Below are 15,313 nucleotides of genomic sequence, written 5' to 3'. Positions count from 1 at the left end.
CTTAACCCTCCTCTATAACCATTTACATAAAACCTCAGCCCTAAAGTACAATTAACCAAACCAAATGCATAATTATTATTTAGATCAGCATACAAGACCTTTATATTTGTCACGCATATAACCCAACATGGCTTCTGTCCCAAGGTTACTTGTGAGATGATCAATCAAGAGCCTCGTCAAAAGGCCATCATAAAACCCCTCAGAACTCAACCTCCTAAACGCTCAGAGACTGAAAGGTAAGCAAAACATCATTTCTTTATTCATCACTGACTACATACTGTATATTACCCCGTTGGCATGGACAAAATGACAATTGTTGGGACTCTGTCACCAGATCATTCGATAAACCCTTTGGTACACTTGGAGGAAGTGTGCCCACAACGAACCCCTCTGGAGTGGGAGAAACAGTGTATGACCAGGTGAGTAAAATCTAGATCTCATTTGTCTGTGGTCACAACTAAGGCAGTGCTCAGTGATGTTCCCAAGGCATCACTTCTTGGAATTGTTTGGCATTTTACAGATGGACTATCATACATTAGGATTAGGATAGCAGTACACTCTCTCTCATCACGCCAGAAGATAATAACAATCAAATCCATTTTTCAAGCTCTTTACATTTTAGTCACTTAGCAGATACTCTTATGCAGAGCAATTTACAAAGGATTTTCTCATAGTTGCAACAGTATACAACATAGCAAACATCTAATCTAATCTCATCTATACACAACATCAGTCAAAAGTAATCAGTGAAAACAACAAACAGGAAGATAACCTTAATATTTAAGAAAATACATCTCAAACTAAAGCAATTATGACAAGTTTTGTGGAATGATTCCTTTGTTAACCTGTTTCTTCAGAGTGAACCCTCAACCAGTAAGAAACCCTCTCTTCAAGTGAATATTTCAGGTAAAAAGCACAGATGTTTCAGATTTACACAAACAGAAAAACTAAAAATACCAGTTTTAGAATATGACAATGCGGAAACATGTAAAGTAAAACTATATTTATTTATTTATTTAAATCACTTAGTTAATCATACTTCATACTATTGAATTGTGAGATACTTTACACTTGAGTTGCAAGTACCGTGTACAATATGCATACAGTAAGTAGACAATCTGAAATGCTTTTTCACCGACTGATGCAACTCATTTGCATAACAGTATTGGCTATAACGAGATTGGAAGGTCTGACTGCTGTTGGATAATTTGTGTATTAATAAAATATGTTTCCAATTGTTTCCAGGCAAAAGGAAATCTGATGAGGCCCATGCAAACAAACAAACAACGAAACGACAACGTGATGCTGCGTCCAGAATAACTGAAACATTTGGTAGGTGGATGATGGTGTTTATATGGACCACAATCATTTTAACCCTTTACATTCATGGGAATTGACCCATATGCATAGGGTTTCATTGAAATGTTCTTACAGATGTATAACCATGGTAGCAATTAAAAGGGAATAGTTTGGAGTTGATGGGGAAACTATTAGATTAAAGGTGATGACAGAACCTGACACAAATGAATCTAAACATTACACTGATTGATTTTATGTGCATTTTAAATTTACTGTACTTTTTGCCGCATTTGTTGATAACAAAATTGTAAAATACTCTGGATACATTTAGTATCATGATAAGAATAATATTGAACATTTGGGGTAGGTGCAACATAAAATAAAAAATGACAAGGGTTTGTGTGAGAGTTAAAACTAGTTCTCCATGTGACCACACACCTATTCTTCACAATACAACAAACTTAGGCTCATTCTGTTAATGACAACCCAGATTATAATGTCATGTACTCTTGTAACTGTATATCAAACATCATAAAGGTTGACACTGTATATTCCATTCCTTTCATGATATGGAAATGTGAAGTACACATTTGGACTCCCGGGTGTTTGGCTGCTTGTATGACATCAAAGTGGTATTTATTATCATCTCATCTTTCAAAAAACATTGAGTCCTCCTACTTACAGCATTGTCCTCACTCAGACAAATGTTTTTAATTGCAAAAGTTGCCCAATTAGATGGAGGGATGGGGGAACTTCTTGTCGCGCAGTGCTCAAGTTCAGAACGGTTGTCAGTCAAAACCCCTACATAGCTGTGAAGTGGACACTCTGAGGTCTGACGTCATGTATAGCATGTTACTGTACAGCCACTGAGTTACATTCTAGGGACTTATGAGTGTCCAAATCTGCGGGTTGACGAGTGAACTCTTTTAATTTGCAACCATTTAACATAATTTATTGTAGACATTCCTAATTGAGAATCCTACAAATGTACATGACTGACAGTTCACTGCTATTTACAGGTTGCACAGTTAGTGAAGCTACAATTACAGTTGACATCAAAATCAAAGTTCATCATATGTTTTCAGACCTCAAAAGTGGTGTTATAGAGTCCAGTGCTCTGCTCTTGTAGCCATCTCTCTAACAGTAGTAAATATATGGTTATTTGAGTGGAGTACTCCTTTAACTCAACACATGCTGTAAATCCTTCTAACATCAGAACACAGCAACATTTTATCTCAGTTTTTGATATAGCAGATCTGAATGCCACTGTGCATTCTTCTCATTATTTCCCTGTAATATCTTTTCCACCTTTATAAACATGTTGACACAACAAGATTATAGCTGGTTGGTGACCTGTGTTTAACTCTGACAGAAACTGAAACCAAGACAGAGGTGAAGAAGATCATGCAACGTGTCAAAAGCAAACTTGATGATCTGCCTTCTACAAAACTCATTGACTTCCTCAGGTACGCATTTTTAAATGTGGAGAGAAAACACATGGAGAAAGACTCATACAGGCCACTAAATTGCTTTATTTGTTTTTGTCTTTCATTTCTAACAGAGGTAAAATCCAAATGTTGGAGAAAGTCAAAAAAGAGATAGTGGGTGTTTTTGGGAAGACTGGAGCTGGTAAGAGCTTCTTGATTAACACCATCTTGGGTGAGACAAAATTGCTGCCCTCTGGAAACCAAGGGGCATGCACCTCGGTCATGATTCAGGTGGAGGCCAATATGACAGACTCGAAGTACATCGCAGAGATTGAGTTCATGACAGAGGAGGTAATAGCATCTGTTTCATCTGTTTATATCCTAATCTCACAATGTTTTGAAAGTGGTGTCATGAGGAATAGTACAATTAATGAAAGGCTTCTTTGAAACACATCAAGGTAACTAAAACCAAAATCTGAATCGAGGTCAGTCAGTCACCTTGCATTAAAAGAAGCAACAATATAAGAAACAACAATACAATATATCTCGCTAGAATGTATTTTGCTAGAATGTACCTCGCTATAAAAACCGGTCCTCTTAATTTTTTATTCCAGGTTGCACATCAAAATATTTAAGGGAATATCCAATGGTTTGCTATGCCCATACAGTCACACCAAGCTTACGGATGTCTTAAATGGGAGGGAAAAGTGAGATCCGAACACAAGTGTAATTGCGAGTAATAGCAGGTGTAATTGCATGTAAATGAGAGGACAATGTTTGAAATGTAATCCTATCACAGCTGTTCAGATAGGGATAATGCAAGGTGTAAATGGGGTCAGAGTGTGCAGTTTCTTATACAGCATGTGTTTTGGATACTCAATTGGGAGTGTGTTCCAGCTGTTATGGAATAGATAGGTATATTAGTGGTAGGTCACAGATAGACACAACACTTCCACACCTCATCCCTTGGGGCCGTAGCAACCGGGTCCAGGTGCTGTGCCAGGCTTGTCGATTGGCATGCCCATGAGTCAATCTAATTAGCATAATAAAAACCCCATCAACATCTGTCTGTTTAAGCTAAAGATATCTGGTTTTGTGCATGGGCTGCGTCTCAATCCACCGCATCCGCCGATGTCGGCCTTCCGCATCTTCGGTGGAAGGAGGCAGAGCTACAACATTGTTTATCAGATCAGAAGACATCCCGAAAATTGTTCTTCTCATGAAAATGTCTGTAGCGTCCGAACGGTAGGGCTAAAAACTTGATGGTGTTCTCCGGTTTGCTCTACGACCCCCACAAGCTTCACAAGACTCATCTGAAGTCGATACCGCCGATGTGCCAACTTCTGTCTGTAGAGTCCAAACGGTTTGGGCTATAAATTAATTTCACCCCACCATCGAAAGCTGAGACTCTCATGAACACATACAACAGCGTCCACAAGCTTTATAAGACTTGTCTGAATGTAACCCTGTACTGGTTAAAAAAAATGGATGGAAGTAGTTTTGTGCCAAATAATGTTTTTATATTTTTATACATAGTTAAAAAAAGAAGAAAAAAAACTGCTAAATGATCCATGGTATGACTTAAAACAATTCCATATGGCCTTGGACCCCTAGACATTGCATTGCTAGTGTAGCATTAGAAGTAGGCTGTCTAGGTTGTTTCATAACACTAAGAGATACAGTATGTACTACACATTTGTTATGGTTTGACATTTTTATTAGGAATGGAAAGAAGAGCTATGGTCCATCTTCAGAGACAGATCTTATGAGGATGGAAATGATGAAGACCAGGAAAGGGATGATGATGATGATGATGACGATGATGGAAAGATATCAGCTTTGTATGGAAAAGATGGACGTGGGGCAACCTTAGAAGAATTAATGGACAGGAGGCACTTCAGTGAAATTCCAGAGTTTCGTTTATCAGTCAAGAAAATATTTCTATGTGACACAGTAAGTGACAGTGTCATGCTAGTTCACTTCCGTGAAGATTGTGTGCTTTCATGAAAAATTATTTGGTTAACAAAAACATTTTAGGTCGGCAACCAGGTCTGATTGCAACTTACTACTTACTCTGTTAGGTTCCATGATATTTGTCAAGTGTTATTTTAAGATATTTTGTTTTTCATCAATGTATGTAATGATGCTTTATTACAATTGCAGGCTGAAGAACTCTCTGAAAAGATAACTTGTTACACACGGAGTGACACACAGAGTGATACATTTAAAAGACAGTATTGGCCGCTTGTGAAGTGTATAACCATCAAGGTGCCAAACTCCAAAGACCTGCTGGAGGATGTTGTGCTGGTTGATCTTCCAGGCAATGGAGACTGCAACAAGAGCAGAGATGAGATGTGGAAATCGGTAATTATTTACAATTCTTATTGATGATGATCCCATGTTCTGTTTAGAATTGTATTCATCCAACTTTTAATTTGGTTGATGTTAGATCAATATCATAGGTTAGTATCAATATCATAGGTACAGGTCCAAATGGCTGATGTATTTTAGTTTATTTATATTTTATATAATTGATTAATATATATATACATATACACATATATATATATATATATTATGTAGGCTTATGAAAGCTCTATATGTTATGAATAGTATATTGTGTGTATTATACCTTTACTGTTGGAACGTTCTTAGTTAACGTTATACTTCTACAGTTTGTTGGAAACTGCTCTGCTGTGTGGATTGTAAGCGACATTGCACGAGCAACTTCAGAAAAGGAATCATGGGACATTTTAGACAGCACCGTTAGCCTCTTTGGACCTGGTGGAGAATGTCGAAGCATCAGTTTCATCTGCACCAAGACAGACGACATTGAGGAGAATCAAAAGGCTGATGCACGTACCTGTATTTTGAGAAGAAATGAAACAACCAAGAGGCAAGTGAGGGACAAATTCAACAAACAAAAAGAAACAAAGGTAAGTTATGTCTGACATGAAGGAGCATTCTGTGACATGTCAACATGCTATATTTAGTAATTTCATGGAATTCCATGAGAGCAAGATTAGTAAAGATATTCATTAGACATATTTGTCGTCTAATAAGACAACAAAACAATAGACTGAGGAAATAGAAAAAAGGCTTCCAAAATGGTTCTAAGGCTGTCCCCATATGAGGACACTATTTGGTCTGAAGTAAAAACCCTTTGTGGTTCGAAGTAGAACCATTTTGGGTTCCATGTAGAACCCTCTGTGGCAATGGTTACATATGGAACCTAAAACAGTTCTACCTGGAACCAACAAGGGTTCTTCAAAGGCTTCTCCTATGGGGTCAGCCAAAGAACCCTTTTCGGTTCTAGATAACACATTTTTCTCTACGAGTGTAGGTACTCATTTTTATTTATGATAAAGGTAAGAAACATTTTCTAATCTGGTATTTATTAGTCAAATTCTTCTAAATCCAGCTTTTTATTTGATTAATTTAATTTAGTTGAAACACAACTGCTTGTATGAGCACAATGAATATACATTTTTACACCTTGCAAAATGTCAGTGTGTGGACATGATTTAATTGGCTGTCATTGTCTCACCTTTCAGAAACACTTCAGTGGGGGAAAGGATTTCCTTCAGGTGTTTACTGTGAGTTCCAAGGAATATCAAAAGGAAAAGCATTTGCAAAAAGAAGAGACAGGTACGATATTCTATTATTATATAGTATAGTATTATTCTACAGCATAGAGACTGATTATATCTAATTGTTTCCTGTTATCATATGCTTATGCTTTCTTCTTTGTGTGTATTGTATTGTAAATTGTTTTACACAGCAACACACTTCACCTAAGCAGAATACCTATTTCAATATGTAATATCTGTCAAATTGAAACATGCAATATGTCCTAGTCAAGAACAACTCCAAGTGTAACCTGGACAATATGATAGTCAATAATGCAGGTGGTTGATTTCTATCAAATATTGTGGGTAGTATCACATTTCTGGTAAGACCCAGATGCAGACAACGTCAAATTAACAACAGTTTATTAATCCAACAGGGGCAGGCAAAAGACAGGTCAAGGGCAGGCAGGGGTCAGTAGTTCAGATAGGTGGGGCAAAGGTACAGAACGGCAGGCAGGCTCAGGGTAGGCAGAGGTCAGTAATCCAGATAGGTGGAGCAAAGGTACAGGACGGCAGGCAGGCTCAGGGCAGGCAGAATGGTCAACACCGGGAAAATTAGAAAACAGGAACAATTAAGAGACAGGAGCAGAGGGAAAACCATTGGTAGGATTGACGAAACGAAATGAACTGGCAACAGACAAACAGAGAACACAGGTATAAATACACAGGGGATAATGGGGAAGATGGGTGACACCTGGAGGGGGGTGGAGACAATCACAAAGACAGATGAAACAGATCAGGGTGTGACAGGTAGTGTGTATACATACAGCATGCCAAGCTATCCTCATATCTTCTAAAACATTTCACTCTATTGTAAGCAGATTCATCTTCTAGGAGAAGAATATCTTGCACTTTGACTACTACTAAGTTCTGAATCCTGACTTGAGATATGTACGCATAACTAGGATTATGCCCATAATCAATAATTTTGTTAATCAAACTGAAACAGAAATAGGAAAATGAAATGATCAAGACTTGAATCCAGGATCAATACTAGAATCAAAATAACACTGACACCAACCAAAGGAAGAAATAAATCACATTTTTAACTGATGTTGCAGAAATACCCAAACTTCAGGAATTTCTCAGAAATCTCAATGATCGTAGCACAAAGACTTCAGATTATGTTTCTGGAGCTTATGGGATACTCTCTCTGATACAAGGAGCCAACAGCAGCGACAAGGTATTGTACTTCCAGCAGAACAAATGTTTTTCTCATAATTAACACTAACCCTAACCCTTTCTGATTTACTCGATTTTTGCATGTTTTTTTATACTGAATGTTATCAGATCTTTAACCAAAACCTAATATTAGATAAAGGGAACCTAAATGTACAAATAACAAAAAAATCAATTCTTATTTTATTTAACTACCGTAATTTCCGGACTATTAAGCGCACCTGAATATAAGCAGCACCCACTGAATTTAAAAAAATATATATTTTGAACATAAATAAGCCGCACATGTCTATAAGCTGCAGGTGCCTACCGGTACATTGAAACAAATGAACTTTACACAGGCTTTAACGAAACACGGCTTGTAACAAAAATAAATAGGCTTTAACGAAACACGGCTTGTAACAAAAAATAAAAAATGAGCAGTAAACAGTAGCCTACCAAGAAAGTCATTGGTCACTATCTTCCTCCTCCTGTGCACTGAAACCACTGAAGTCATCTCCTTCGGTGTCGGAGTTGAATAGCCTCAGAATTGCTTCATCCGATATTGCATCATTTTCATTGTCACTCTCGTCACTTTTATCCGGAGGCAAATCCCCCGCTGAGCCCTCTTCAACATGCAGCAGTCCAGCCTTTCGAAACCCGTTGAAGATAGTGGACAATGCTCCACGCTGTCAGGACCCACTGGCAGACTTGACCATAAGTTGCTCTTCGCATGCGGCCCGTTTTAGTGAAGGATTTCTCCCCACTTGTCATCCAAGCCTCCCACTGAACACGGAGCGCCACCTTAAATGCACGATTTACACTGATGTCGAGTGGCTGCAAATACTTTGTTGTGCCCCCAGGAATCAGGGTGACAAAATGACTCCCGTAATCAGAATGATGGGAAGTTTGAGAGCGCTCGATTTAATCTAAACAGTAAATAAAAAAGTTGTTTGACCTTAACCCGTTCGGCAATTTCATTGGTCTAATGAAAGCTTCATGCTGCCAAAAAACTGAGCACATCACAGAATGTGTTTTTTGGAGAAGAAAAACTTGAAAGTGGGAAAAATCCATATATTAGCCGCATCATTGTTTAAGTCGCGAGGTTCAAAGCGTGGGAAAAAAGTTGCGGCTTATAGTCCGGAAATTACGGTAAATTATGCAACACCCAATTCCTGTGTAAAAAATCCCCTTACACTCAACTGGTTGTGCCACCTTTAGCTGCAATGACTGCAACCAAATGCTTCATGTAGTTGTTGATCAGTCTCTCACATTGCTGTGGAGGAATTGTGGCCCACTCTTGCATGCAGAACTGCTTTAACTTCTTTGGGATAGGGGGCAGTATTTTCACGGCCGGATAAAAAACGTACCCGATTTAATCTGGTTACTACTCCTGCCCAGAAACTAGAATATGCATATAATTAGTAGATTTGGCTAGAAAACGCTCTAAAGTTTCTAAAACTGTTTGAATGGTGTCTGTGAGTATAACAGAACTCATATGGCAGGCCAAAACCTGAGAAAATTCCATACAGGAAGTGCCCTGTCTGACAATTTGTTGTCCTTCTGTTGCATCTCTATCGACATTACAGTATCTGTGCTGTAACGTGACACTTTCTAAGGCTTCCATTGGCTCTCTAAAGCCGCCAGAAAGTGGAATGGGGTGTCTGCTGTCTCTGGGCAAAGTATAGGAGCAGAGTTTGTAAGTGGTCAGCCTGGGGACAGTGAGACTGGAGATGCGCGGTCACGAGAACTCGCCATGTTTTTCTTTCAGTCTTTGAATGAATACAACGTTGCCCGGTTGGAATATTATCGCTATTTTACGACAAAAATTGCATAAAAATTGATTTTAAACAGCGTTTGACATGCTTCTAAGTACGGTAATAGAATATTTTGAATTTATTTTGTCACGAAATGCGCTCGCGCATTACCCTTCGGATAGTGACCTGAACGCACGAACAAAACGGAGGTATTTGGATATAACTATGGATTATTTGGAACCAAAACAACATTTGTTGTTAAAGTAGAAGTCCTGGGAGTGCATTCTGAAGAAGAACAGCAAAGGTAATCCAATTTTTCTAATAGTCATTCTGAGTTTAGTTGACCCCGAAGTTAGCGGATGTCAAAATAGCTAGCCGTGATGGTCGAGCTATGTACTCAGAATATTGCAAAATGTGCTTTCGCCGAAAAGCTATTTTAAAATCGGATATAGCGATTGCATAAAGGAGTTCTGCATCTATAATTCTTAAAATAATTTATGTATTTTGTCAACGTTTATCATGAGTAATTTAGTAAATTCACCGGGAGTTTTTGGTGGGTATGCTAGTTCTGAACATCACATGCTAATGTAAAAAGCTGGTTTTTGATATAAATATGAACTTGATTGAACAAAACATGCATGTATTGTATAACATAATGTCCTAGGAGTGTCATCTGATGAAGATCATCAAAGGTTAGTGCTGCATTTAGCTGTGGTTTGGGTTTATGTGTTTTATATGCTTGCTTGCAAAATGGCTGTGTGATTATTTGTGTCTATGTACTCTCCTAACATAATCGAATGTTTTGCTTTCGCTGTAAAGCCTTTTTGAAATCGGACAATGTGGTTAGATTAACAAGAGTCTTATCTTTAAAATGGTGTAAAATAGTTGATTGTTTGAGAAAAGTGAATTGTGGTATTTTAGTTGGTTTTGTATTTCGCACCGTGCGATGCTGTTGGCTAGGGGTTCCGCAGGCAGAACGAGGTTCCGCTAGCGGAACGTCTGTCCTCAACAGGTTAACTCAGCGACATTTGTGAGTTTTCAAACATTAATTGCTTGTTTCAAGTCCTGCCACAACATCTCAATTGGGATTAGGTCTGGACTTTGTCTAGGCCATTCCAAGACTTAAAATGTGTTGCTTTTTAACAATTTTCATGTGTACTTAATCATTGTCTTGCTGCATGACCCAGCGGCATTTCAGCTCACAGACAAATGGCCTGACATTATCCTGTAGAATGCTCTGATTCAGAGCAGAATTCATGGTTGCTTCTATTAAGGCAAGTCTTCCAGGTCTTGAGGCAGAAAAGCATCCCAAAACCATCACACTTCCACCACCATGCTTGACTGTTGTTATGATGTTCTTACTGGGACAAATCCCATCCCAAAACGTTATTACATTTTGCCAAATAGCACCTGGAAGATCATCAAGACTCTTTGAAGAATGTTCTATGGACAGATGAGTCAAAATTATTACTTTTTGGACGACAAAAAGGGTACCATTATGCCTGGCGAAAACGGAACACTGCATTCCACTGTAAGAATCTTATACCAATGGTCAAGCATGGTGGTGGTAGTATGATGGTTTGAGGATGCTTTCCTGCCTTAGGATCTGGACGACTTGCCTTAATAGAAGGAACCATGAATTCTGCTCTGTATCAGAGAATGTCAGGCCATCTGTCTGTGAGTAAAGAAAATTAGAAAGGGTGCAACCACTTTGACAGCACTGATTATGTTGAGTTTGGATTTCAGACAGACAACAAAGAAGAGGTGTGCCAGGTTCTGGAACAGAGGCTCAAGGATGGGATCAAGTCCATTGGTCAAACTATGGATGAGGCTTATGAGACTTTTGAACGATGCCTCTCAGAAGGAGTTCGACAGTCAGAAAAATCATGCGAGCAAGTAATGAATAAAGTGATAGCACCAGTAAGCTACTTAAACTTTAATAGACACTTTTCCACTCTCATACGTGTTAGTCAGTTTTTGCTAGCACCAGAGAAGCTGAAAATCAAGAGACTCAACCAAGATTCCAAAATCGAATTGATTACTTCTTGTAACTCACGTTAGCATAAGATAGATTCAGACTGAAGTAAATGGTTGAGTAATCTCTCGTGGACAGACGCACGTAACAACTGGTACTGGCTGCGTCTGTCAACAGACTGTGGTATACGCTGACTAATGAGGAATGTTGTTCTGGTGTGCAGATATTTAATCACTGATAATTTGGACAAATCCACATTTTGCGGGTGTTCGCATCTTTCGAATTTCAGTAGGGGGAGAGTGATATTTACCACCAGGCTAGTACAAAAAAAAAACGATCTATCAAAACATGGACCTCTATTGCATGTTTATCGACCTCACCAAGGCTTTTGACACTGTAAACAGGGAGGGGTTATGGATGATCTCTGTAGTGGTGACATCTCTGATGTCTTCCCCATCTCCAACGTCATCAAGCAAGGATGTATGCTTGGCTTGGTGCTGTTCAACCTATTATTTTTCATTGCTGACCTCAACAATGCCACTAAGTACCTCAACAAAGGCATCTACAACAGCTACAGGAATGATGGTTCAATCTACAACCTGTTTAGGCTACAAGCAAAGACCAAAACACAAGAGCACCTACGGTCTTCTTCGCCAATGATTGTACTTCCACGGATCTAACACAACGGATCTGAGCTCTGGAATTCTGACCACTTCACATACCTGGGGAGCACCATCTCTAAGCACGGCTCACTTGGCCAAGAAATAACAAGCAGAATCCTGCCCAAGCCAGTCACTGGGAAGACTGAGGAACAGGATACTCAACCATCACACCATCCCTCTTTCCACAAAACAAAAAATCTATATTACAGTAGTCATCCCAACCCTACTGTACGGCTGTGAAATTTGGACTCTGTACAGTCGCCACATAAAACAGCTGAAAACATTCTCTGAGATCTATTATGGGTATCCGGTAGCAAGACAAGATCTCCAACATGGAGGTACTGCAGAGAGCAAACAGCACCATCATTAAGGCTAAGGTCATAAAGACACCGTGCCGATGGACTGGCCACACCGTCAGGATGCCCCAAAACCATCTCCCAAGAAGGATTTTCTTTGGCAAGCTGCAGCAAGGGCACTAAAAGACAGGCCAACCCAAAAAGCTCTTTAAAAACAACCTTGAACACAACTTCAAGTTCTTCAATATCCAGCCCAGCCATCTCACAGACATGTTCTCTATCTGATCCACCTGGCACTCCAAAATCTGCACAGCATTAGGAAACCATCTAACTGCAAATCGTCAATCCTGCAACACCAGACCAACACCACCAACAGAAGCACTTGTCTGTCCCTCGTGACTCAGAGTCTGCGCTTCAAAACATGGACTCCTGAGCCACTCAAGAACACACAATAAATCAAAGTGACATGCACAAGTCATCATTATCCAAACATGAGTGATAGGTTATTACAGCGCCTTGCAAAAGTATACACCCCCATTGGCGTTTTTCCTATTTTGTTGCATTACAACCTGTAATTGAAATAGATTTTTATTTGGATTTCATGTAATGGACATACACAAAATAGTCCAGATTGTTGAAGTGAAATTTAAAAAATAACTTGTTTAAAAACATTAAACAAAAAAAGTGCATATGTATTCACCCCCTTTGCTATGAAGCCCCTAAATAAGATCTGGTGCAACCAATTACCTTCAGAAGTCACAGAATTAGTTAAATATAGTCCACCTGTGTGCAATCTAAGTGTCACATGATCTCAGTATATATACACCTGTTCTGAAAGGCCCCAGAGTCTGCAACACCGCTAAGCAAGCAGCACCATGAAGACCAAGGAGCTCTCCAAACAGGTTAGGGACAAAGTTGTAGAAAAGTACAGATCAGGGTTGGGTTATAAAAAAATATCAGAAACTTTGAACATCCCACAGAGCACCATTAAATCCATTATAAAAAAATGTAAAGAATATGGCACCACAACAAACCTGCCAAGAGAGGGCCGCCCACCAAAACTCATGGACCAAGCAAGAAGGGCATTATTCAGAGAGGCAACAAAGAGACCAAATATAACCCTGAAGGAGCTGCAAAGCTCAACAGCGGAGATTGGCGTATCTGTCCATATGATCACTTTAAGCCATACACTCCACAGAGCTGGGCTTTATGGGAGAGTGGCCAGAAAAAAATAAGCAAACACGTATGGTGTTTGCCAAAAGGCATGTGGAAACTCCCCAAACATATGGAAGAAGGTACTCTGATCAGGTGAGACTAAAATTGAGCTTTTTGGCCATTAAGGAAAACGCTATGTCTGGCGCAAACCCAACACCTCTCATCACCCCGAGAACACCAACCCCACAGTGAAGCATGCTGGAGGCAGCATCATGCTGTGGGGATGTTTTTTATCGGCAGGGACTGGGAAACTGGTCAGAATTGAAGGAATGATGGATTGCACTAAATACAGGGAAATTCTTGATGGTAACCTGTTTCAGTCTTCCAGAGATTTGAGACTGGGATGGAGGTTCACTTTCCAGCAGGACAATGACCCTAAGCATACTGCTGAAGCAACACTTGAGTGGTTTAAGGGGAAACAGTTAAATGTATTGGAATGGCCTAGTCAAAGCCCAGACCTCAATCCAATTTGAGAATCTGTGGAATGACTTAAAGATTGCTGTACACCAGCAGAACCCATTAAACTTGAAGGAGCTGGAGCAGTTTTGCCTTGAAGAATGGGCAAAAATCCCAAGAGACTTGCAGCTGTAATTGCAGCAAAAGGTGGCTCCAAAGTATTGATTTTGGGGGGGTGAATAGTTATGCAAGCTCAAGTTCTGTTTTTTTGTCTTATTTCTTGTTTGTTTCACAGTAAAAAAAATATTTAGCATCTTCAAAGTGGTAGGCATGTTGTGTAAATCAAATGATACAAACCCCCCAAAAAAGACATTTTAATTCCAGGTTGTAAGGCAACAAAATAGGAAAAATGTCAAGGGAGTGAATACTTTCGAAAGCCACTTTATATACATTCATTTATCGTGTGTTGAGTCTCTGGATTTTCACATTTCTCTGGCGATAGCATGCATTGGCTCCCACAGATATAGACTTGTATAATGCTATGCTGTTAAAAAAATATATATTTATTTTTAATAATTTTTTATTCCCAGAAAGGGAAAAAAGGTGGTGGGTATCAAATAATGAAGTCTTTATGCAAGAATGGCGGTGTTCACAAACCAAAAGGGAAAAAGGAAAGGAGAAGAGGAATAAACCTTAATGAGAGTTTAGCCTCATGTATGAGAAGGCTCATTGATGATCAGTTCAAGATACATTTCCCGTAAGTCATTTAATCATTGTCAGTAAAAAACTAGATTTCTTTAAACACAGGAATTCAATCAAATCTGGTAACCATACTTCGTATTTGGACATATTGTGTTTCAGAAACGAGGGCAAACGTGGCCCAATCAAGGAGCAGATTGATCATTTCACCCTTGACACAAACAGCTTGGTTGGGGAGCACAAGGAAGTGTCACTGCATCTGACATTCCTCAAGACGGAGGTAAGATTAAAAAAAATAAAAAAGGAAATGCAACACTGACATATCCCCCCTCCCCACACTCATACTGTCTTTTGCCTTCAGACAGTATTCACACCCCTTACATTTTTTCAAATTTTGTTGTTTAACTTTGTGGGCTTAAAACATATTTTATTGTCATTTTTGGTCAATGATCTACACAAAATATTGGAAAGAACAATTCTAACATTTTATAATGAAATCGGTGAAAACCCCCGACTTTTGATTAGATAGGTATTCAAACCCCTGAGTCAATGCATGTTGGAATCACCTTTGTTAGCGATTACAGCTGTCACTCTTTTTGGGTAAATCTAAGAGATTTGCACACATGGATTGTTCAATTATTTTCTATATATTTTTGAACGGGGGGGGCTGATACATATTTTTGGCCAGCCTACAGACGCTGTATGGGGTCTATTAAAGCCCCAGGACGCTACTTTTGTTAAATAAATAATAATAAATTGCAGCACCCTCAGCACCCCTACTTCAAGCGGCTGCGGTTGAT

At 39.1% G+C, this 15,313-nt stretch overlaps 1 protein-coding gene across 1 annotated transcript in view; it reads left to right on the top strand.

Annotated features, from left to right (window-relative positions):
* LOC115171761 (nuclear GTPase SLIP-GC-like) overlaps positions 1-15,313 on the top strand; it is a 51,593-nt gene that overhangs the window by 100 nt on the left and 36,180 nt on the right. The window contains exons 2-15 of the mRNA XM_029728888.1: positions 145-236; positions 335-419; positions 858-906; positions 1,246-1,332; positions 2,672-2,765; positions 2,861-3,077; positions 4,449-4,679; positions 4,890-5,090; positions 5,402-5,662; positions 6,281-6,374; positions 7,417-7,538; positions 11,017-11,190; positions 14,405-14,571; positions 14,676-14,793. Of these exons, the coding sequence (XP_029584748.1) occupies positions 157-236; positions 335-419; positions 858-906; positions 1,246-1,332; positions 2,672-2,765; positions 2,861-3,077; positions 4,449-4,679; positions 4,890-5,090; positions 5,402-5,662; positions 6,281-6,374; positions 7,417-7,538; positions 11,017-11,190; positions 14,405-14,571; positions 14,676-14,793 (1,980 nt within the window). The 5' untranslated portion in view covers positions 145-156. The remainder of the gene's footprint in view (positions 1-144; positions 237-334; positions 420-857; positions 907-1,245; positions 1,333-2,671; positions 2,766-2,860; positions 3,078-4,448; positions 4,680-4,889; positions 5,091-5,401; positions 5,663-6,280; positions 6,375-7,416; positions 7,539-11,016; positions 11,191-14,404; positions 14,572-14,675; positions 14,794-15,313) is intronic.

This window comes from Salmo trutta, chromosome 32 (genome assembly GCF_901001165.1).
Source record: "Salmo trutta chromosome 32, fSalTru1.1, whole genome shotgun sequence".
NCBI lineage: Eukaryota > Metazoa > Chordata > Actinopteri > Salmoniformes > Salmonidae > Salmo > Salmo trutta.
This window is presented reverse-complemented; position numbering and strand designations above follow the sequence as displayed.